Genomic DNA, 22,134 nt, shown 5'->3' on the forward strand with positions numbered 1-22,134 from the left:
AATTTTACCAGAACAATGCAAATCACCTTACTCTTGCATTCCAGGTTTGTTGTTCACATCATGGAACCACATCTTTTGGCAAACTGCGTCTGTGTTCGGTTGCTCATACAGGCCGGCACCCTTCCCTTGCCCCGTACTGCTGGCACCCCTTAGCTGGCAGAGGCTCCTCCTCCTGCCACTCAAGGGAGAATTGTAGTTTGCCAATGAATGCCATGTACTGAAGGCTAGATTTCAGAGAAAGGAACTGGCAAAATTATCTCGAAGTCTTCCTTGGTTAGAGAATCTTGAAATTTAGGAGGTTGCCTAAATTTAACCTCCTAAATTTCAGGCAACTTGAAGGGGTGCATGCACACACATATATACATACATGCATGTTTACCTCTGTGTGTGTGCACACACACATGCCTTCAACTCACCTGCCAGTTTCTGGCAACCTCCTAAATTTCAAGATGGTTCTCTAGGCAAGGAAGAATCAGGTGGTTTCACTGGTTCCTTTCTCCGAAACCTGAATTCAACTTGGATTATTTTCATCTTTGAATAGTGCCCTAGAGTTCTTTGTGTATTGGACAGCAGGAACAAAGGCAGTAGAATAAGCAGAGTATTATGTATTTTAACTTTGCTCCTTGTTTTAAAGCCTACATTCTGACACAACATTTGTTATTTCTTGCTGCCAAGTATATTCAAGGAAAAGAAAGTATTCTTTCTCATTAATAAAAATAGAAAACATATTTTATTATGCATTTAACACAGATTATGAATACATATATATATAGCATGCAGAAACATATCTGTCTGGAAAACAAGACAAAGATTATAAATCCAGGTTCCATATACACTGGAATAGCAGCTGGCCTGAATTGATGAGAAGACATGCATAGTAACCATCTTTGGGAAAGCAAAGATTTGCAGTACGTTCAGAATCCAACACACTAAATATTTTAAATCAGGATGAAAATCATGCATCCCTCCAAATGTTTACTGCAGCTCTGGGCAGCATGGCCAATAGTACGGAATGGCAGAAGTTGTACTCCAACATCTGGAGGACTGTCTGATTCCCTCCCCTTAACCTAAATCAGTCTTAGTTCCAACTACTCCAATGAGAGTAGAGTAGACCCACTAAATCAATGGGTTACATGAGTTCCATTGACTACATTTGTTTAATGGGAAAATAACACTTTGATTTAGATCATAATTATTATTTTTTATTTAGACATTGGGCTGAATCCACACTTAGCCATGCTCATAGGAAATATGCTGAAATCAATGGGACTTAAGTTCCAATGGGTTCTGTAAAATTATAGCTCTGGCTGGACCTAACCCATTAAATGTAGTGGTGGCACAACCTAAAAGGCTTTCAATTTTTTCCAAAAGTGATGGTTTTGAATGATGGAGACTTTCGGATACGCAAGATACGACTGTAGGGGCTCTCTGCTGCTACAGCAGGCCGGGATGTTGAGCGAGTCAAGAAGTTGTGCAAGAAAGGTTTCTTGATAGGAGGCTGGCTTCGAGGTTGCATGTTTTCACTGTTGGCACAGAAGCGTTTTTTGGCAGAAGAGGGTGGAAGTGCAGGTGTGGCTGCTGCTGCTTGCAGTTTCTGTACTGTTTGATATTGCTCTGCGATACAGGCTGCTTTCTTCCGCATGTCTAGCTTCACAAGCATCATGTTGTTCTGAAGTTCAGCCAAAGTCTGGCCCTAGAAGGAACATCAAGCAGGAAGATTACATTTTTTGTAAAATGTCTCTCACCTGACAAGCACAGTATCATTTTAATAAACTGTCCCAATTTCAAATGACATATTAATCATGACATGAAGCTTCATAGGTTACAGCCACTGTATCAGATACCGCCACCCAAATGACATGATCAGTAACTTCACATAAATAACATTTAGCTTCACATTAATAAAAATGAAGTTTGTTAGCAATTAGATTCCAGGCACTTTGAAAGAAACTGATTCCAAGCCTTTTTCAGTCTGGCTTCATGCCTAGTTTCAGTACAAAAACTGTCTCAGTTTCCCTGCTGGTTAACCTATCCTGAAGGAGAGGAAAAGCTCAGCCCCTCTCAGTAGCTTTAATTTGTACTCTACCCCTTCAGCGGGGGGGAAAAGGCTCCCAGATGAGCTGCTTGTGGTTGTGTACCTTAAAGTTGTTTCTGACTTATGGTGACCTTATCATGGGTTTTTTCCCCCTAAGATTTGTTGAAAGTTTTGCCATTCTCTTCCCCTGAGAGAATGTGACTTGCCCAAAGTCATTCAGTGGGTTTCATGTCTGCATTGGGAATCAAACCCTTGTCTCCAGAGTCATAGCCCAACATTCAAACTACTATGCCTTACTGGCTCTGTCTTTCTCCCACCCGTGCCAGTTGTCAAGAGCCGAGATGGTGATTCACCTCATGAAACTGGGGAACAAGAGTGTGTCTGCAGAAGGGAGGAGGTTCTGAGGTAGATTGTAAGGGCAAGAGAATAGCCTCATTCCCAACTAAGCATCTACATATGTCCCCACGGGATGCCAGCCATGATAGTCCTCTAGATACTGAGGTTTGGGAATAGAATCATTTTATTGGTTTAATATATTAATTCTGCTTTTCTGTTGTGATCTGTGGCTGTAGTAGCAATATTTGGATTTCATATGGCCCTAAGTGGTTTTGTTCTGAAGGGTGGGTTAAAGACTTATATATATGAATTAGTTGTCTTGTGCTACAGAAATATGACAACATTCATTCCCTTACCTGCTTTACCAAGATGCTATCACACTTAGAGAGGGTCTCACGAAGTTTCCCAGCACCTGTGCTGTGACAACAGGCTCTTTCAGCTGACTGGAGTGACTGCTCCAGCTGCAATAGCTCAGATCGCAGCAACCTCACATTCTAAGGGAGGAAAGGAGAGTCAGCACAACAAAGCCCTGTTCATGGAAGGCAAAAAGACATAATGCACTCAAAACTTGGAAACATTACTTTTTTTGGACAACAGTTCCCAGAATCCTCCAACCACCATGGCCAAAAATAACTTCCAAGCTCTAAGTACATCCACTGATGACAAATGAGGAGCATGCTGAAGGGATGAAACATATTGGCCCCATACAGACAGGCCAAAATAAAGCTGCTTCGGGTCACATTGGAGGTATGCTGTTTCAATTATGCATGCATACTAAGAGTCCGGAAGGTGTGCCAAAGCCACAATCCAGTCCTAAGGACTAGAGCATAGCTTTGGCGCAGCTTCTGGACTTTTAGTAAGCATGCATCATTGAAACAGCATACCTCCAAAGTGACCCAAAGCAGCTTTATTTTGGCCTGTCTGTATGGGGCCATTGTTAGTCCCAATAAAAACAGAACCATGGAATCAATGGCTTGTGTTGATTTGCTTTTCAACAATTGATTCAATGGGTTTATGATAGTTGGGACTAAGCAATGTGAATGAAGCCTAAGAAAGCAGCACATGGTAGAGATTATCACTGGCAGTTGCCAGCAAAAAAAGGCCTGCCGCCATCTCCTCCACATCAATTTAGTCACCTTTTGACCTTCTTCTAGCTTCCTGTCCACATCAGCAGTGATGGGCTTTGCAGAAGGTGGTGGCTCCAGCATCTTCCGGTACTTATGCAATTCTGAAGGCAAACAAGGCAAAACACCATAGTAAGTTTAGCTCAACAGTTAACATTTCTGCTAGGATTTAATTCTAGAGCTAAATACTGAAATGGGTGATGTTTCCCAACAAATGTCAAGTGCACTTTAGAATGAGGCAGGTCTGAAGCCCAGCAATTATGGCCTGAAAAAAGCAAAGCCAGGATTCAAAAGCTGTAATGGAGTTTTAATAATAATAACAATAATAATAATAATAGTTTATCTATATTTTCCCACCTCTCCCAGATGCATCATGGCGGGATTACAGTCCGCTAAAATACATACATCAATACTTAAAATACATATAAAGGCACATCAATAAAATTTATAATTAATCTTAAAAACCAACTCTTCATCAAGTTTAGTCTTGGTCCAAAGTCCTCACCCTGCAATAAGAAACAGTGAGGATTTAGAAAAAGATCCAACCTGCTATCAAGGATGACCAGGGCTCCTGGACTTTAGTGTTTGGTGAAAGATCTTGCCAGGTGGCACTAACACTCAGAAAAATTCATAGCTAGAAACCCAGTTTCCAAATTCCTAGGAGAGTTTAATGTGTATTGGCCAATTGCCATAATTAATAATAATAATAATTTGTTTTATTTATATACCACTATTCCAAAGATCATAGCGGTGAACAGCAAGTAAGCTAATTAGCAAGTAAGCTAATTTGCCCCCAACAGTCTGGGTACTCATTTTAGCGACCTTGGAAGGATGCAAGCCTGAGTCGAGCTTGGGCCCTTTTGCTGGTCTTGAACTCGCAACCTTGTGGTTTTGAGTGAATGGCTGCAGTGCAGGCATTTAACCACTGCGCCACCAGGGCTCCTTTTGTGGCCTGATCTCTTTTCAAAGGCCTACTTGGAAAGCCTCACCTTCAGTAGCAGTTCTCAGCTCTGACTGGCATTGCTCCAACTTGGTTTTCATCTGCTGCATGTCCTGTTGCGAGTTAGATGCCACTCGCTTGGACCTGCGCAGGGTCTCCTCCCCCTCTTGCATTTTTTTCTCCTGGGTTTCTTTTTGTCCTTTTGCATCTTGCAAGGCAGCTTCTAAATTTTTGATCTTTTCATCCCTATTCTGAAGAGGAAACACAAAACTGAAATTAGAGGAAGTATATCCAAAGTATGTTTGTGGAATTGCAGCTGCGAGTTAAAAAAAAAAGGTTGGAACAGTTACTGTTTTGGACAATAGCTTCCAGAAGCCACCATCCACCATAGTTTGTAACCTTTCCAAGTTCTGATGGAAAGCAACTGCAGAACATAAGTGGAGAGATTCCCCCCCCCCCCAATAATTTCCAACCTGGAAACTTCCTGATGACAGCTAGCAGGGCTATTTGCAGCGCCAACTAGGAAAGATAGAATGTGTAGACCTACATGTCAGGAGAATGCTGGGCTGTGGAAGGCAGTCCCATTGTTTGCAACACTCTCATTTGGACATGCTTGCATCTATACAATGCACGTTGGTCAAATTAGACTCTCTCACCCAAAGAGAACCCCAGCACAGCTTTGCATCTCCTTGTTCTTTGCCTGGGAGGGAGTACAGTGCACCAGCTTCTGAGCATTATTAGCAGGAAGTTAACAGATGCATGTTAAATGATAACACGCCATTAAAGACAAGAAGTCTTTTGAACAAAGAAAGCATGCACACTTTACACAGTAAGTCTTATTATAGGGCTGGATCAGATACTTTTAATTCACATTTGTAGCCTGGGCTTCTTCCAATGAGCTTCAGATAATGAAGCCAGCCTGGGCTATACTATTTCATCCTCACATCCTTAGGCACAATTTGGACAATCACATCCTGCTACTGACGAGGTTGGATCCTGGGAGTTGTAGTCCAAACAAGAAATTTCTCCACGCTCTAGATTTAGGTTGGAACAAAAGCAAGCAAGCGACACAGCAACCTTGTAAGTGTTTTTGCAGGTTAGGCCTGCTCCAGACACACATTCATTCTATAAAAAACATTGTCACAGCCATCTTCAGCTAATAAAAATTTTGCACTGATGTCTCCCTAATGTGACTTCTTTGCTTCAAGCCCACACAAGATGCAGCTCTCATCCCTTCAGGATGCCCTGCATTGCTTCCCTCTCATAGTTGCTCCACCTTCTCTTCCAGCCCAGACATACCTCAATCTCCTCCAGATAATAATCTGTCAATGACTCCTTCAGATTGTTCAGTTTTTCTTCATACAAGTCCTCCAGTATCTCCTTCTGTGCATCCACATAATCACTGCAGAAGAGGAAGGTGAAGCGAGGAGAGAGGAAGAACCATATTACACTGAACCACTGGAAACGTCATTTTGCTACCCAAAGTGAAATATACACAACTGCCTCAATACCAAAGTTGCTCCAAGTTAGAGTTGAATCTTAGTTTAAGATAGGCAAGGGGACAGTATCCCAACCCCAAAGATAGTGTCAAGTTAACGTTTATTGTACTAGCCAAAGGCAAAAGATAGTGATAGCCTTCACATATCTGCCTTCTGACATCTTTCTGCTGTCCTCCAGCATCTCCTGCCCAAGACAGCCATTTCAACTTGCCAACAGGAAGGTTGGCCTTAACAATGATTATTGACAGCCTTCCTAGGAAAGGAAGCAACTATGGATCAGCAACAGTACCTGTTCCATTGTTCCTTCTGTTGGAGCTGTGCCATCATCTCATTGCAGATCTCATCACGGAGACGCATTTCTAGCTGAAGCTTATCCTGACGCTCTTTTAGCAACAGTTCTTGAACAGCCTCAACCATGTGTACTAGGGCCTGGGGGGCACACATGGTAAAAGGGAAAACAACAAGAGATAAGAGAGAACACAAGAAGTACAACTTAACCAGAATAGTCAAGGGCATCACAGGGATCCAATTTAGTTGAGTTTTGATTAGCCCTTCAGCTGAAATCTTGTGGGTGACTTATACTAGCATACATGCCTTTACACAAGTTCCACTTTTTAGGAAGTTGTGCAAGGATGGTATCGTGATCAGGATTGCATAACTGTTGTGTAGCAGGCACGCGCCAGGCATTGGCATCTGTTGCATGATGCTGCAATCCACTACAGCTTTGGCACAGCTAAACTGAAATAAATTTATGGTACACCAACACTACTTAGAGTGATGGTCCACAGTGACTTTCCAGGAAAAAATCAGTTGTAGTCAATGTGTACCAATGTGGTGTCATCCCCTGCCATGTTGGCAAAAAAACTCCTGCTGGTCTCATACATCATACAGCTCAAGAAGTACAGTGCTACACAACTGCAGAGCAAGCTCTCAGCCACCCTTAGCTCCTCAAGCTCCATCTCTTGCACATCCCAAAGATAACGGGTGATTGCTGTTAACCAAGTTGGAACCCTTCTCCTAGCTAAGTGCAAAGCCTGGTAAATTTTTTTTTTTTTTGGATTAAATTTTATAGTCCAAAAAATAACTTTGTCAAGCTCTGAGCAAAGCATAAAACTAGTTTGGCTACTGAGTTTACACCTCATGGTCTCTTCTTGACCGAGATTCAGGCACATGTCCATACCCAAGGTGAGCAAGAGGCCTTTGAGCTTTGCTCCAATCTTCTGCCTTCTAGTCATGGCTTTTAGTAACAGTAGGCTTGGCCAATGATAAAGAAATGAACTTGCCTCTTTGTCATACGCAGTCACATCTGTTTCATCCTCACTATCTTTATCCGGTTCTGTTTCTTCAGCCACGGGGACTTTATTAGCTTGAATGCCATGCTCCTTGATAAGAGACTGGATGGACAGAAGTCCCCCCTTTGAAGGAGCCTGTATGAGCTGGGAAAGGACACAGGATTATGTGTGGCATGTAGTTTCAAAGGCCTTCTGCACACACTCACTTTCATCCACTGTTCTGATGAGCAGTAAAGATTACCATCTCCCCCACTTCCAAATGCTGAAAGCCTCTGAGCAAATTTTATTGCTGTCATGTTTTTAAAAAGACCTCAGACCAAAGTGGCCCTGAATATGTTCAATGTGTTTTTTTTCCTTTAATAGCTCTTTAAAAATTAAATTAGTTACACTTATTATATACATTTATAAAACTTATGTCATTGTATATATTACATCTGCCACATCGATGTCCCATCCTTCATCAAAAGTGTAAAAAGGCAGTATACATCATTCTGCTCATTCCCACTTAATTATTACAACAACCCTGTGAGGTATGTCAGGCTGAGAGACTGTCCCAGTCCAACACTAACTACCGTATATGCTCGACTATAAGTTGACCTCGTGTATAATTCGGGGGCAGGTTTTGTGGCCAAAATTTTGAATTTTGATATGACCCATGATAAGTCAACGTTAAAACTTAGGGGCAAGTAAAAAAAGGAACTAAAGGATGAAACAAAGAAAAACAATGCCAAAGAAATTACAAAATTCCAGCAAGCATAACTGTTTGCGTTCACACTAAAGGCTGGATGGATGAGAGAGCGGAAGGGAGTCAGTGGTTCCATGTCAGATTACACTCTTGCCTTTCAGCAGGGGATAGTTCCTTTTTTAAGAGTCAAAGTACACTACTTACATTGACTCATGGATAAGTCGGCTTAGTTTTTTTGGGTTAATTTTTCGATTAAAATTTCTAGACTTATACATGAGTATATATAGTACATCCTTACACTGCATCTTCATAACACAAAATGACACTGCGCTTTTGAGGATATGCAAAGTGATCTCCACTTGAAGGAAGCCACTTTTTCTCCCAGAAGGAGATGGTTATCTAGAGGAAATGTCAGGAAACAAGGCACATTGTTCTGTCCGTTTTATATTGGGGTGGGACAAAGTTCAGCTGGCAGGCCACATGCAGCCTTTGAAAACAGAGTTATTAGAACGAAGACTTGCAGACAGATCCCATTCCCTTAATAATTGTGAAGAAGGGATTTCAGCAGGAGTCGCTTGTCACTTGACAAGCTGACGTGTGTGTGTGTGTTTAATTATATAAATTTTAGCTTGGTTTTAACTTTTTTCTGTTTTAACTTTTGTATCTTATGATTTTTTTAAACAATATTTTATTTTTTTAATTGTCACAAGCAGCTTTGAGTACCAATCTGGGGAAAAGGTGGAATTGAATTAGCAGTAGCAGCAGTGATGGTAGTGGTAGTATTAACAGCAACTCTTGATGAAATTTGCTCTTTTACAGAGACATTAAAAAGAGGCAGGGGCTGTCTCCAGTTTCTACTCTGGTAACTGGATTCTAAGGCAATTTGAGATCCCCAGAACCACTCTCATTGTTCAATCCCCTTACCCCTCCAAATGCCTCCCCACGTTATTCAGAAGCAATTTGCAATGGCTTTACCTCCCTCATGGCTGTTTCAAACAACCAACAACAAAACAAAACAAAACAAAAACCAGGAAGTAAAATGACGTTGACAGGCCAGGCCAAAGACATGACAAATTTGGAGCTCCTGCCCCCTAAAGTGTAGAATATGCTGAATTTTATAAGTATTTTTAAAATTTGAGGACATGCCAGGGAAGGGATGGTCTCCTCTGAGGTCCACGAGGGGCCAAGACAGGCTGCCCAATCTCTGTCACTTGCCTATCCTTGCTTGCAATAGGACAAGAGGACAGCAGTGAAACAACTGAAGACACTAAAGGCCGCAGAGTCCTGTGGCTCACAACAGTCACCTGTGTGTTTCTCATCTTACCTGGCTGGCAACAGCAGAGAATTTAGCCACATATAAGGTTTCATCATATGATGATGCACATGGGTTGATGTTAACAATCATGCAGGATTGCCCACGGCCAGTGAAGAAACCTTGGAACACACGGGTTAGCTTGCTATCTCGAAAGGGCACAACCTTTGGCTTCACCCTGTTTGTGGATTTTTTGTTTTTGAAGAAAGAGAGAAAATATTTGAACACTAGCCACGCAGCTAGGAATCACCAATCCCATGCCCACACAGCAAATAGAATTTTATGGGATCCAGGACACCTATACATTATCAGCAACATTAAAAAAAACTGTACTGGACTGAATACAGGAAGTGCTTCTTCTGGACATCCAACCAAATGGGTGACACACAGCATGGACAAAGTGACTTCAGAACAGGAGCATTCTGAACTCACCTGGACTGCTGGTTCTGACGCAGCGTTGTGAGGCAGCGCCCCAATGTGTGCAAAGATGTGTTGATATTATTTGCCTCTTTCAAGCGGTCCCCAGCTCTCTGTTCTTTACAGCGCTCTGAGCCAGCCAGATCACACAGTGATAGCCTTGGGGAAAAGAGAAAATGCTGTCAAATTGGATGCTAGTGTCAGGACCATGATGTTAACAGGTCTGATAAAATGACATGAATGTGGCCACTAGGTGGAGATGTAGCAAAACTTATTACAGTTCCAGCAGCAGTTGATAGTTGAATTATGGGACTGCTGATGCAACTGTCACAGTGAGAGTGTCAGTTAGATGGTTGGTGTTAGAGTAACTGCCTTTGTGTTTGTCTGATACTCGGTGTAATCTTTGTATATAGTTTTGTAACAAATATTAAAAAACCCTCATTTGAGAGAATCCTCGCTGTACTGAGATTCATTCATGTGTATGAGAAGAAGTTTGCTACGCAACTAAGATTCTTCACAGACCTTCTTCTGGGCATCTTGTCCGCATACATAAACTCTGCTTGTGTTCGCTTCGACAAGGGTTATGAACCCAGCACGCACCTTGACAGCTAGATGGTCAAGTCTCTCACATGGAAGTTTGCTTCTCTTCCTTGCTTTAAGTTAGAAATCCTTTTCATGCAAGGGTGGCAACCTCATTTAGCCCAAAAGGCTGAAATCAAAGTTCGTGTGGGTTCTATTGCAATGGTGGGTGAGCCCAAAAGGCAAACAAAATAAAATAACAGCATCTTTTAGCTTCAAGCTGTTATTGCTAGTAATTAAATTTTAGAATCATTTCACCCTACTGACCTCGTAAAAGGGGAAAATCCAGACAAGGAGAAGAAGACAGGGATAGCTTGAGGGGAGGGCAGATTCAAGCACCGGGAGAGGGTTTTGGACCAGGGCCGGAAGTTCCCACTCTTTTGGATTTCCTAACAGTAAGAGCTCTATAACAGAGGAATAGACTGACTCAGAGAATAATGGACTCTCCTCCTTTGGAAGTTGGATGGCCATCTTTTGTGAGTGCTTATTTATTTATTTTATGTATTGCTTTTCTCCCAGCACAGTACTCAAGACAGCTTGCAAGAAATTAAAACAAAGTATGGCTAAAAAAATCTTACTAGTACAAAAATTTAAAACAAGTAAAAAAAGAATTCTATTAAAAGCAGAATGATAAAACATAAAAAAAATAAATACACAATGTGCTCCATTAAGACACTTCTGCCACATGGGTTAAGAGCCAAAAGCCTTCCTAAATAAAAACAGGTCTTTGCCTGCTTGCAAAAGGCAATAGGGGTGAGTGGAGGGGGGGGGGGGCAACCATATCTCCTGTGGGAAGGGATTCCACAACCTGGGAGCAGCCACAAAGGAAGCTCTCTCCTGTGTCCTGAACAAATGAACCTATGATGGTGGTGGGACTGAGTGAAGGGCCTCCCCTAATATCTTAAAACTCAGGCACTCAAGTAGGGAGATACAATATTTCAGAAAGTTTGGACCCAAGCTGTACAGATATTTAAAGAGTATAACCAGCACTTTGAATTCTGTCCAGAAACAGACTGATATCCAGTGAAGTACTTTAATTGTTTTCCAGCATGGCTTTCAAATTCAGGATTGCTCTAGTTCAAAGGAAGACAATAGGTTGATCATAATCCATTTCAAGCAAAACACAGCAAGGATGCGGGAGTGACTGAAACACTTCACAAAGATACAAAGTTGTCATTCTGAGTCACTCCCTCATCTTTGCTGTGTGTACTGCTTGAAATGGATTATAACTAACCTGTAGTCTTCCTTTGAACTAGAGCAATTCTAAATTCAAAAGCAGAATTTTTACTGGGTCATAGTGTCTTCCATGAACATAGACTCATAGTTAAAAGGGATCACAAGGGCCACCTAGTCCAACTCCTGCCATGCTGGAGTACATAGTTAAAGCACTTCACTGGATATAGTTGACAGACGGCCCCAAAGTACTCCATATATAAATTTTTTTACTTACTCACTGATCTTGGGAACCATTTCACCGCTGCTTTCCCGAAGATGCAGAATTCGAATGGAGAAGATGCTGTGGCTGCACAGAGCAAGAGAGAATACCAGCTTGGTTCAAATATTTTATTCTTTTTACATGCCTGCACATACCTGAGCCACTCAGGAATTTTTTTTAAATGCAAAAAACAAACAAAAACAAAAAAACATAATTTGATAGTCCCCAACATCACCACTGAATAAAATAATGATATTGCAGACCTGCGGCTAGAGTTCTGGTTCATATGAGTACTAGCAAAACTTTGATTTCTCCGACCGAGTTTCAATAGTCTCCAGGCTTCATCAGCATCTTGAACGTTGATCCAGTTGAGATCTGGGAAGAGAAAAACTGTCATGGAACTGATACACCAGAGTTTTAGCTTTGGTACTAACTCCATGGAAATGTCACAACTGAAGAGAATGGCTGGATCTCTCACCACTGCTGCCACCCACCCAAATTAAAATTGACTATAGGAGTGGCCAGCTCAATCAATAACTCCTGCAGAGGCATAGCAGCTGAACTGGGGTTATTAACCTCAGAGAGCAGGCTGATCTCTACCTTTGACGTAGGGGTTGCCTGTTTGATCCTCACATAACCGCAGCGTGGGCCTCTTGCGATTTGGCCCATGCACACTCATGTCCAGCAAGTCATAAATCAGCTCATTGTAGATCTCAAAGAAGGAAACCCAGATGGAAAATCGCACATCCTCTTGAACCAGCAATGATACATGATCCGGGTCAGACCAGTGTGGACCTGTCTCTATCAAAGCAAGCCAAGGATATATCTTGTCAGTTACTGTAATGTATTACTGCCCGCCTCAGTTAAGAGAGACTTTCTCAAAATCCATCCAAATAGCAAGATACCTCTTCCCCCAAACCTGTGCCTAACCCAAACTGTCCTTATCATAGTTTTCAAAAACCCTAAGAGTTTCTCTATTATGGAGGACTTTGCAGCATTTCTCACATGCCTCTGAATCACAGATGAATGCTTTAGCAAGGTTTTCCTATTTCTAAGGCCTACAGTTAGTGACAGGGAGATTAGCTTTTTTAAAGTACCTTTTAAATCCACTTTTCTGGAGAGCATGCAATTCTCACAAAAACGCAAAAGTAATTCAGATAAAAATAAAATATGAAAAAGCAGTTCAGAAATCCCAAAATAAAACCACTACCACTAGAAAATCCAAAGACTGTTCCTAAAGGACTTAAAAAAACAAAACTGTATTTGCCTGGCAAAGCCAAATATAGGAGTGTTGGGTGAGCCTTTCCGGAAGGGCATTGTCTAGATCAGGTGCCACCACTGAAAAGGCTCTATTTCCTTATTTGGAAGAGGGCCCTGGAAAATGTACTATAGGGATGATAAATAAATATGCTATTCCAGTTAACTTGGGCTGCATCCACACTGCCGAAGAACTGTCGGAGAGCTCTGGTGATACAACAAACAATTCCCAGAATTCCCTACCTAGCATTGAGCCATGGCAATTAAAATGGTTTCAAAATGGATTATTTCTTCAATGTGGATGCAGTCAACAGCTGATTTTGCTGTTACTTGGAAGAGCATCTTACAAACCATTCAAGAGAACACCCAAAGGGTGCACACACCTAGCTGTCTCTAACTGGCATATTCCTTCAACAACTTGCCCAAGAATTGATTTGGAATGGGCACACAGAGGCTGAATTCCACACTTGCTGGATGTTGTTTATGCTTTTCTTACTGTTTAACTGTTTATGTTTATTGATTAGCCCTTAGGCCATTTCAAAATAATACAAAACAATGCTAAAACAAGTAAAACACACTATAAAATCCTATAGAAATTTCTTACTCATAATTTTATTTTGCACTTTGATATTCTGCACTTCAAGGCTCTCTCTCAATTTTGATTACAAAAAGGCAGGAAAAACTGTCCCAGAACCAGAATTTCAGGGCTGTAGATACCTTCCAACTGACTGGCAGACTGGGAGGCAGACGAGAAACCACCAATGCCACTGTCAATGCTGCCACTTGTGGCTGCTTGTGATGCTGTGCTGCAACTCTTGTTCAGAGAGATAAAGAGCTCCTCCTGCAGAGTAAGAAGAAAGGAAGAGCACCACATAAAGACTGGATAAAACTTTACTATCATCACAGAGTCAAAGGGATTGGAAGGGCACTCACTTCTTTCATCCTGCCACATATCAAAGCCTGCTTTTTTATTTCCTCCTGACGAACCTGCTTGCTGTCTAGCCAGGTTACCTCACTTGAGAGGAAGGGCTTCAGGTCTGTGGCTTGGTACATTTGTGTCCCAATACTGTTGAATATGATGGCCAGGGAACGGGGGAGGATTCCCCCATCAGCACCACTTCCTGTATGTCAAAGAAAAAGAAATGAGCAAGACAAAGAGCCTCCCCCCAGAAGTTTGTTGGAGCAACACAAGCCAAGTGTATCTTACCTTGGATAGTATATGTCTTCCCTGAATTAGTGACTCCATAGGTGTAAACAAGCCAGTTCTGCCCATTGAGCACATCCTTTACTACATCCTTCATTGTTGCATCGAAGAAAGGCTTTTGGCTCACCTCTGGCCCAAAGATCTGCATTCCAAATGTTACATGTTAATGTTCTATATGTTACTAAAAGCTGGTATAAAGTTAGTGTCAGAGGTCAGAAAAGTGTTTTCTGGACTATAATCTTAGAATCTTCCACTAAGAGGAAGCTCTTAAGCTCTAGTTACAACAAACAAACAAACGAAGGGGAGTTTCTGCTTTTTCACTACTTCTGCCAGCTCTCCATCCTCAAATTATGCCAAAACCCTTTCATTGCTACAAAATACATCAGAGACAGGAGTCCCATATGACTTTATCAGGGTGCATACCTGTGAGAAAGTGAATTTATGTATGGCCTGACCAATGCCTCGCTCTGTGTTTCTCATGGTGAAGGAATCTTTTGGTGCTTTGAGAAGAAGCGTCTCACCATTCTCAATGTAGACACAGCCCTGGGAAGTGAACATTCAATAGTTGACATTGCTTGCTGTGAAAGTCCCATCACCTTACTGAAAACAAGCTTACATATACTGCCTCATAATCAAATGATTTCCAAGGTGTCATATGCCACATTAAAACAGGCTAAAATAAACATGCCCTTAGACATCTGTCTGCAGACTACAACCAAAATGGCTTATTATTTGAACAGCTCAGTTAAATTATGTGCCTCACACACCTTGATACTAAAATTGCAAGTTTGCTTCAAAAGATGGGCTAAGCAGGGAAATGAGACCAGACTTTGAAAAGGATCCTAGGTTCCCTTTCATCCACATGACAAAAGGCCACCTACACCACTTAGTTGCTGACCCCTGTTTTGTCCTAGGCACTTACTTGATCTTCTTGCTTCTCCATCTCTGTTGGTTTCAGAGGCCGCACTCTTGCATAGACTTTCACTTTCCCATTGGCATCAGAAGCAGCCTACACAGAAGTTAAAGGTGTTTGTTATCTATGAGAAGAAGCATTATGAGTCTGAAACTGCAGCCCTGAGCACGCTGATCTGGGAGTTAATTCCCCTTAACATTATGGAATGTGTCCAGCATTGTTCTATTACCTGATAACAACTTAAGTATATGTCAATGGTCTGTCTCCAGAAGTCCCATCTTGATAAAATGTCAAAACAGTTGGTGCTTAGCAAACACAACTATAATGGCTACTGGCTGCTCTAGGTAACCAAATATCCTTGGAACAAGTGTTTTTTTGTTCCTCACCTCCCCACTTACCTGTGCTTGTGCTGTTGAGATGGCAGAGAAATCTGGTAGAAGAGCTCTGCACAAGCCAGCCCCACAGTCTGCCACTGTGGATTCCAGTACAGGGGAGACAACAGCTTCTTCATCTGAAAACAGTCCCACTGGAGATTCAAGTCCTTGGGCCATAGCAACCGATTGCTCTTACTGCAAGATAAGCCCAATGGAGGAAGGGTCAAAAAGGATCAAAAAGCTTTCATTTTGGGTATCCTCATCTAGTCCTCAGGCTCCTGTCCATTAGCCTGTCCTGTCCTGCATGTGAACAGTGTATTATTAATTAATTAATTAATTTGTGAAGCACTGTAGATGTACACAGCACTGTACAAAAAGTACAAAGACAAAGAGTGGGAATTGGGAAGCCTTTCAGATGTTGCGCAGTTCCAACTCTCAGCAGTCCTAGCAATCTTAGCATATAAGGAATACTGGGAGTTACGGTGCAGCATCTAGAGGGCCACACAATTCCCACGCTTGGTGTACAGACATCATCTCTCAGTCATGCAGGGGCTGAATAGCAAGAGAAACTGAACTATGGGAATACATGGCTAACAATGCAACCTCCTATAGAAAGACCCATGCAGGGAAAGGAATTAGGGTAGTTCATCTGGGCTGAGCTCAGCCCTATTGCCCTGTGACTCAGCAATGGGCATATTTTCCTACCCATATCTCAGGATGTTCTGTTCTTGAGATGTAAAAAATGATATACATAAATGTAAAGAGAGGCAAGATGCAAGAGTGGCTAGGCAAAGAGAAATAGACACCTATTCTTTACTCTTTCATTCTTATGTTTCTCTATGACATTCTTCTTACAGGTCCCCACTTATGAATGTAGTCTGGACCCAGTTCTGTATAATAACTATAACATTGTTATTGTGATACATTTATCAAAAGCACATACAAGGCATAATTTTGTTTACTGAAAAATAATGGCTACTACTTTGTGTATATGGGGAGATTAAATAAAATATAAATTCCAAAACAACATCTGTAGCTTTTAGACAATTCACACATCAGCTCCACATACCCCCACTCCACTTTTCTGAGGAAGAGATGGCTCTGTATTATCCTCTGCAGCCTTTGAGGAACCGGCCACAGTGAGCAAAAAGGCCTCTCTGTGAGAAGAAATTTCCACTGCGGGTGGGTCTCACTGAAGAATATGAGGAAGATGGAGAGACTTCTTGTTGGTGATATTGTTATTCCTGTTTTTATTAGAAAGATCTTGAGGAGCAAAGAGCAGGAGTAGACCTGCAAGACTGAGGTAGGGATAAAGACGGACTTTACCAGGGACTGTTCTCACTAGAGGACACTCCACAATGGGGGGGGAGGAGATGGGACAGGGAGAAGCAACCCATTTCAGGATGATCAGTTTTCACTGCTGGGAAACTATGCTTTTTAAAGTAAGACAGAGGCAGCAAGCTAATCTGCTTTTCCCCTTTCACTCTTGTTTTGCTGTTCACACATGCTGTATAATGGATTCTGGAGACAGCTGTTCTTTACTTGGTCTGTTACAGAAAGGCACAGGAGCATTGGCTAGAGAATCCCATCCTTCTCTAGCACAAGCTTTATTGCATTATTTATTACAGATATGCTTCTGCAACCTAATTGCCTTTCTCATGCCCCCCTTCACCATCCTCTCAGTGCTGATGCGGCTTTAAAAAACCTCTCTGCCTAGGAAGAGGACAAGGAGAAAAGGGGCATCAGGTGAGTATAAAATGACTTTGTAAAAAGAGGCTTCTTTGTCAGAAGCTTTGTTAACTGAGATACGCATGTACCTAGAACTGTGTTGCTCAACCACAATGATCACAATAACAAGCATGCCCCCTAAACTGGACACAATTGCCCACAGGGATACCGAACTACCTAGTCCTTAGGATTGCTTCTTCCTTTACCTCAAAGTGAGAACAATTTCATCCTGGAAGAGGAACTGCCTGCTCTAGACCAGAGGCTCACAACATATTTCCTCAGTCCTCTGCTGCAAAGTGGGATGCATTTAACGAGACTGGCAGAGTAAGGAGTGCAGAGAGGCATTGAAACAGGCACCACCATCAAGATAGGCTGCCCATGCTCGGTGCTCTAATTAGGCCTAACTAAATCCACAAGAAAACCATGGAAGAAATACATAAATTCAACCTAGATAATGAAGAAATCAAAACAGTTAAAAGTTCTCATACCTAGGATCAAACATTGATCTGAACAGAGCCTGCAGCCAAGAAACAAGATGACTAGGAATGGGAAGAACAGACATGAAAGAACCAGAGAAGATCCTAAAGAGCAAAGATGTACAAGTGAGTACATACTAAGTAAGAATCACCCAGTGGTTCCCAAACTTTGGTTCTCCATGTGTTTTGGGCTTCACCTTCCAGAAGCCCCAGACAGCTTGGCTAGCTGTCTGGAAATCAGGGAGTTGGAATCCAAAACCTCTGGAGGACCAAAGTTCGGGAATGATTAGTCCAAACCATAGTATTCCCCATCACTGTGTACAGAGATGGTGATAGTGGGACCGTGAAGAAAGCAGATAGGAAGAAAATCCATTTATTTGAGACATAGTGCTGAGGATCCCATGGACAGCCAAAAGGATAAAGAAATGGGTTCTCAAACAGGTCATGGCTGGATTCTCCCCTGAAGCCAACTTGACTAAACTGAGGCTGCCATATTTTGGCCACATCAGAAGACAGGGCTCACTAGAAAAGACAACGATGCTAGGAAAAGTGGAGAGAAGTAGAAAGAGAGGAAGGGCTCATGCTAGATGGATGGACTCTATTATTTTGGGGGGGGGGGGGGTATGGGTATGACTTTGCAGGACCTAAGCAGAGCAGTGGAGGACAGGGGATCTTGGAGATGTCTCATCCAAAGGGTTGCCATGGGTTGATAGCAACAACATCAAATCCTCAAGATGTTGTTGTACTACAGCCAGCACAGCATAGTGGTTTTGGGGTGTTGGACTATGGCTCTGGAGACCAGGGTTCGAATCCCGACTCGGCCTTGAGAACCCACTGGGCAAGAAGTCACACTCTCTCAGCCTCAGAGGAAGGCAATGGCAAACCTCTGAACAAATCTTCCCAAGGAAACCTCATGACAGGATCGCCATAGGCACGGAACACACACACACACACAAATATATATATATATGGTGAACACGGCCAGCCCTGGAGCGGTTCTCAAAGTCCCCACGCTCCGCCCCGTGGCCGTTACCGAGGCAAGGGACCGGGTAGGAAGTCCGGAGATTTTAAGAACAAGGGCCCGCCGCAGCAGAACGTCAGCCCGTGCTTACCCGGCTCCGTCTGCCCGCTGCCCCCACTTCCTCTACGAGCCCCGCAAAAAAACCGACCGTCCCGATACCTCTCCTGTCTCCGAATGAACCCTCTGCTCGTTTCAAACCTCGCGGCCGACCCGGTCAGCCAATCACAGCGCGCGAAACGCAGGGCCCAATCACCGCCTAAGACGTAAACCCAGGTGAGCCAATAGCGAAGCTGCTCTCAATCGTCTCCGGAAGCCTCCGGAGGGTCAGTTGGCCTCGTGGCCCGGTGGGCGGGGCTTGCTTTGTTTCTCTTAAGTGGATTCCTTCGCCTTCACCTCAGATTCAGAGGTTCATTAGGCGCATGCGCGTTCCAGCCGTTAGTTCTATGCTGGCTGCATCCACACTGAGAAATGTTTGGGACCGCTTTAAGTCTTTTTTCTGGCTCAAGGCTATGGAATTCTGGGAGATGGAGTTTGTTGTGGGGTCCGCTCTGGGCTCCACAACAAACTCCAACTCCCAGAATTCAATAGCCTTGAGCCAGACAAAGACTTAAAGCGGTCCCAAACCGGGTTATTTCTCCAGTCACACTCTCTCAGCCTCAGAGCCATGGCAAACCCCTCTGGAGAAACTTGCCAAGAAAACCCCATGATTAGGTTCACCTCAGAGTTGCCATAAGGCACACAAAAACAACAATTCAGAGGAGGGTTTTGCCACAAAGCCACTGTATTGTGAAACATCGGTCAACAACACACTCCTACAATGCCAAAAAATTAATTTTTTTACAAAATTAAACCAAATGTTGTTGTTCTGGAATTTCAGGCAAAGCTCACTGACAAGAGCTGGATAATTTTAGATCTCTGAGGGGAGCCCTCTCCCTTGAGAGGCCATGTTGGATTACCTCAGTTGTGATTGTGAAGGACATAAATAGCATTCCTCTGGATGGCCACAACCGTTAATGGCCTTGCCTTGCTCTTTAATGGCTTTTACATTCCCAAACGCGTTTGAGGGAACAACGAAAGGCTGCCAGCTTTGATAGAAGATAATGCTTTTGAGCATGTGGAGTTGGGTGTTTTGAAGTCAAAGCAGCACAGTGCCATCAGAAAAGCACGTCTTAATGGAGACTGATCTTGTAGCACCTTTGAGACTGACTGAAATAAAGAAGTTGGCATCCATAGTTTTTGTGTGGGTTTTGGGGGCTATATGTGGTCATGTTCTAGAAGAGTTGTTCCTGACGTTTCGCCAGCATCTGTGACTGGCATCTTGCAGAGTGCAAAATACAGGACATTTTACAATCCACCACAGAAATAAGTAGCTCACTTCAATTTGACTTTCTCTGAAGATGCCAGCCACAGCTGCTGGCGAAATGTCAGGAATAAACTCTCCTAGAACATGGCCACATAGAATGAAGAACCCACAAGAAACTATGGATGCCAGCCATGAAAGCCTTCAACTTCACATTGGCAGCATGAGTTTTCATAGACTTAAATCTACTTCTTCAGATGAAACCTAGGAAAGCTCATGCTGCCAACTTCTCTCTTTCAGTTAGTCTCAAAGGTACTACAAGTGTGATGGGTAGATTTGAATTGGAGTTTTACTTGTTCAGGAGTTGGGAAAATAAAAAATGTACTGAGAGCAAAGGTTGCTATTATCCAAAACAAAAGGATGCACTACAAAACATTGGAGACAATAAAATAAAAACATATAGATAAGCTTGATTGATAGAGACCCCATGAAGGAGAGAGACGTATTTTAGGTGTAATATTTTAACATCCAATTAATGTAAAGAGATGTATATATTTATTTTATATGTAACCAATGAAATATAATTTATAGTTTTCTTTGTTCAAAGTACTCTAAAAAGCTTGGATCACTTTAAAATCGGGGCCCCAGAAATTTGGATGTCCTTCTGAGGACAGCTGCAGCAATAAGCTATGTTTTCCTTTCCAATCGGCTCTGAGTCTCCCTAGTAAATTTGATTATAATTTTGGTTTTTACATTAATCTGTTACACAAGATCTCTCTATGTACAGATTCCACAGACTAACACGGCTATATCTTTCGATTCTACCTTAATGGAGATTGTTTCTGCTGCCCTGATGGCAAAACATAATTTACTTGGGAGTCAATATTCTGTTGTACAATAGGGAAATGTGTCTTTAAAATAAAAAGGGTACAATTCATATTTGCAATCACATAATAATATACCCAAGAAAACGGTGAGGAAGATGCAATATAATAGCGTATTTAACCTTAACTACAACAACATATGCATACTCTGCCAACATCCAATTATACATATTTTTAAACAATGTGGCATAGCACCAAATATATATGTTGTCCAATGGAGTACAACAACAGGTAAGTTAATGCAAATTATTAAAGTGTTTAAAAACATGTACATAAATTAACTTTTTTTGTAGTCAATACATTTTAAACATTTGAGTGCCAGTATATTTTTGAAAGAATTTACAACAGATGTAGTCGTGTTATGTGTTATAGGTGCATGCCATGTTTTAGGCACTTGTAAGTCTGTAAAGTGTTATTTCTTTGTGTGTAGTAGTAATCTATTGATTCTAAATATGCTTTATTTTCAATACAGTCTTCCTCTAATGAATAAATTGTTACACAATCATTATACAGTATCTAAATATTCTGCAGCCATGGATTCAACCATCTATGTCATGAAAATAGTTTTTAAAACAAACAAACCCAGAAAGCAAGATTTGTGCCATTTTATATAAGGGAGACTGTATTTTACTACCCCACAGGGGACACTGATTTCAAGAGCTTCACAGACATCAGCATTTGTTCTCTAGAAGCCTCAGACATGTTTGTTCCACCTTGAGTAATGATCAGTTTAAATGGGAATCCCTACTTGTATTTCACTCCAGTTTGTTGCAGCAGGGTTGTGAATGGTTTGAAGGTGTGCCTCTTTTGCAGGGTTTCAGAGGAGAGATCCTGAAACACTTGTATTTTGCGGCCTTGGTAAGTGAGATCAGAGACGGCACTGAGTTTGGATCGTACTTGCACTTTCGTCTGATAATGGGCAAATCGAATAATGATGTCCCATGGGAACGTATTTGATATGTGATACGAGGTTAAACATCTATGGTGGGTTACAGACCGCCATTAGGGACGTCCTGAGGACGTCCCAGTTTTAAAAAGGGCCGTCTCTTCCAGACGCCCCTAACCCTATCATGGACAGAGTCCGTGACAAATGGCGGCGGCCGTTCCACACGGCTGCCGCCATATTGACGTAGCGGACGCTGTGCGTCCGCACATCGTGCCCCAGAAGTGACACCGTGAGTGCGTGACTAGCACCTTGCGGCGTCACTTCCGGGGCCCAGGAAGGAGCGCGATTTCCACACTCCTTCCTCGGAGCGTCCGGGAGCCGCGCGGTTTGGTCACTGCGGCTCCCGGACACTGCAAGCTGAGGCGGAGCCAGACCGC

At 42.4% G+C, this 22,134-nt stretch overlaps 1 protein-coding gene across 2 annotated transcripts; it reads right to left on the reverse strand.

The window, feature by feature from the left end:
• Positions 1-745: 745 nt before the first annotated feature.
• On the reverse strand, positions 746-18,793 carry LOC149321675 (kinesin-like protein KIF20A). Of its 2 annotated transcripts, none has more exons than XM_089526787.1 (19): positions 18,719-18,793; positions 15,427-15,597; positions 15,038-15,124; positions 14,539-14,658; positions 14,119-14,257; positions 13,845-14,032; positions 13,629-13,752; positions 12,255-12,455; positions 11,918-12,029; positions 11,670-11,741; positions 9,656-9,799; positions 9,236-9,401; positions 7,218-7,370; positions 6,224-6,363; positions 5,735-5,837; positions 4,485-4,686; positions 3,508-3,599; positions 2,728-2,865; positions 746-1,693 (listed from the first exon to the last, which is right to left on the reverse strand). In XM_089526787.1, the coding sequence occupies exons 2-19, from the start codon at positions 15,577-15,579 to the stop codon at positions 1,355-1,357; spliced, it is 2,673 nt and encodes an 890-aa protein (XP_089382913.1). In that variant the 5' UTR covers positions 15,580-15,597; positions 18,719-18,793; the 3' UTR covers positions 746-1,354. The 2 variants fall into 2 exon arrangements, with proteins under 2 accessions (XP_089382913.1, XP_089382921.1); XM_089526795.1 differs by having other exon boundaries at positions 15,427-15,702; positions 18,719-18,785.
• Positions 18,794-22,134: the final 3,341 nt, after the last annotated feature.

The sequence above is a fragment of the Sceloporus occidentalis genome, unplaced genomic scaffold, assembly GCF_023333645.1.
Source record: "Sceloporus occidentalis isolate IW3139 unplaced genomic scaffold, rSceOcc1.0.p SCAF_1, whole genome shotgun sequence".
Lineage (NCBI taxonomy): Eukaryota > Metazoa > Chordata > Lepidosauria > Squamata > Phrynosomatidae > Sceloporus > Sceloporus occidentalis.

Coding starts and splice junctions, on each gene's coding strand:
- LOC149321675 (XM_089526787.1), bottom strand. CDS start 15,579: ATGGCCCAAGGACTTGAATCTCCAGTGGGACTGTTTTCAGATGAAGAA. Junction 4,687..5,734: donor ATTATCTGGAGGAGATTGAG/GTATGTCTGGGC, acceptor TTTCCTCTTCAG/AATAGGGATGAAAAGATCAA. Junction 2,866..3,507: donor AGCTAGAAGAAGGTCAAAAG/GTGACTAAATTG, acceptor TTCCTCCCTTAG/AATGTGAGGTTGCTGCGATC.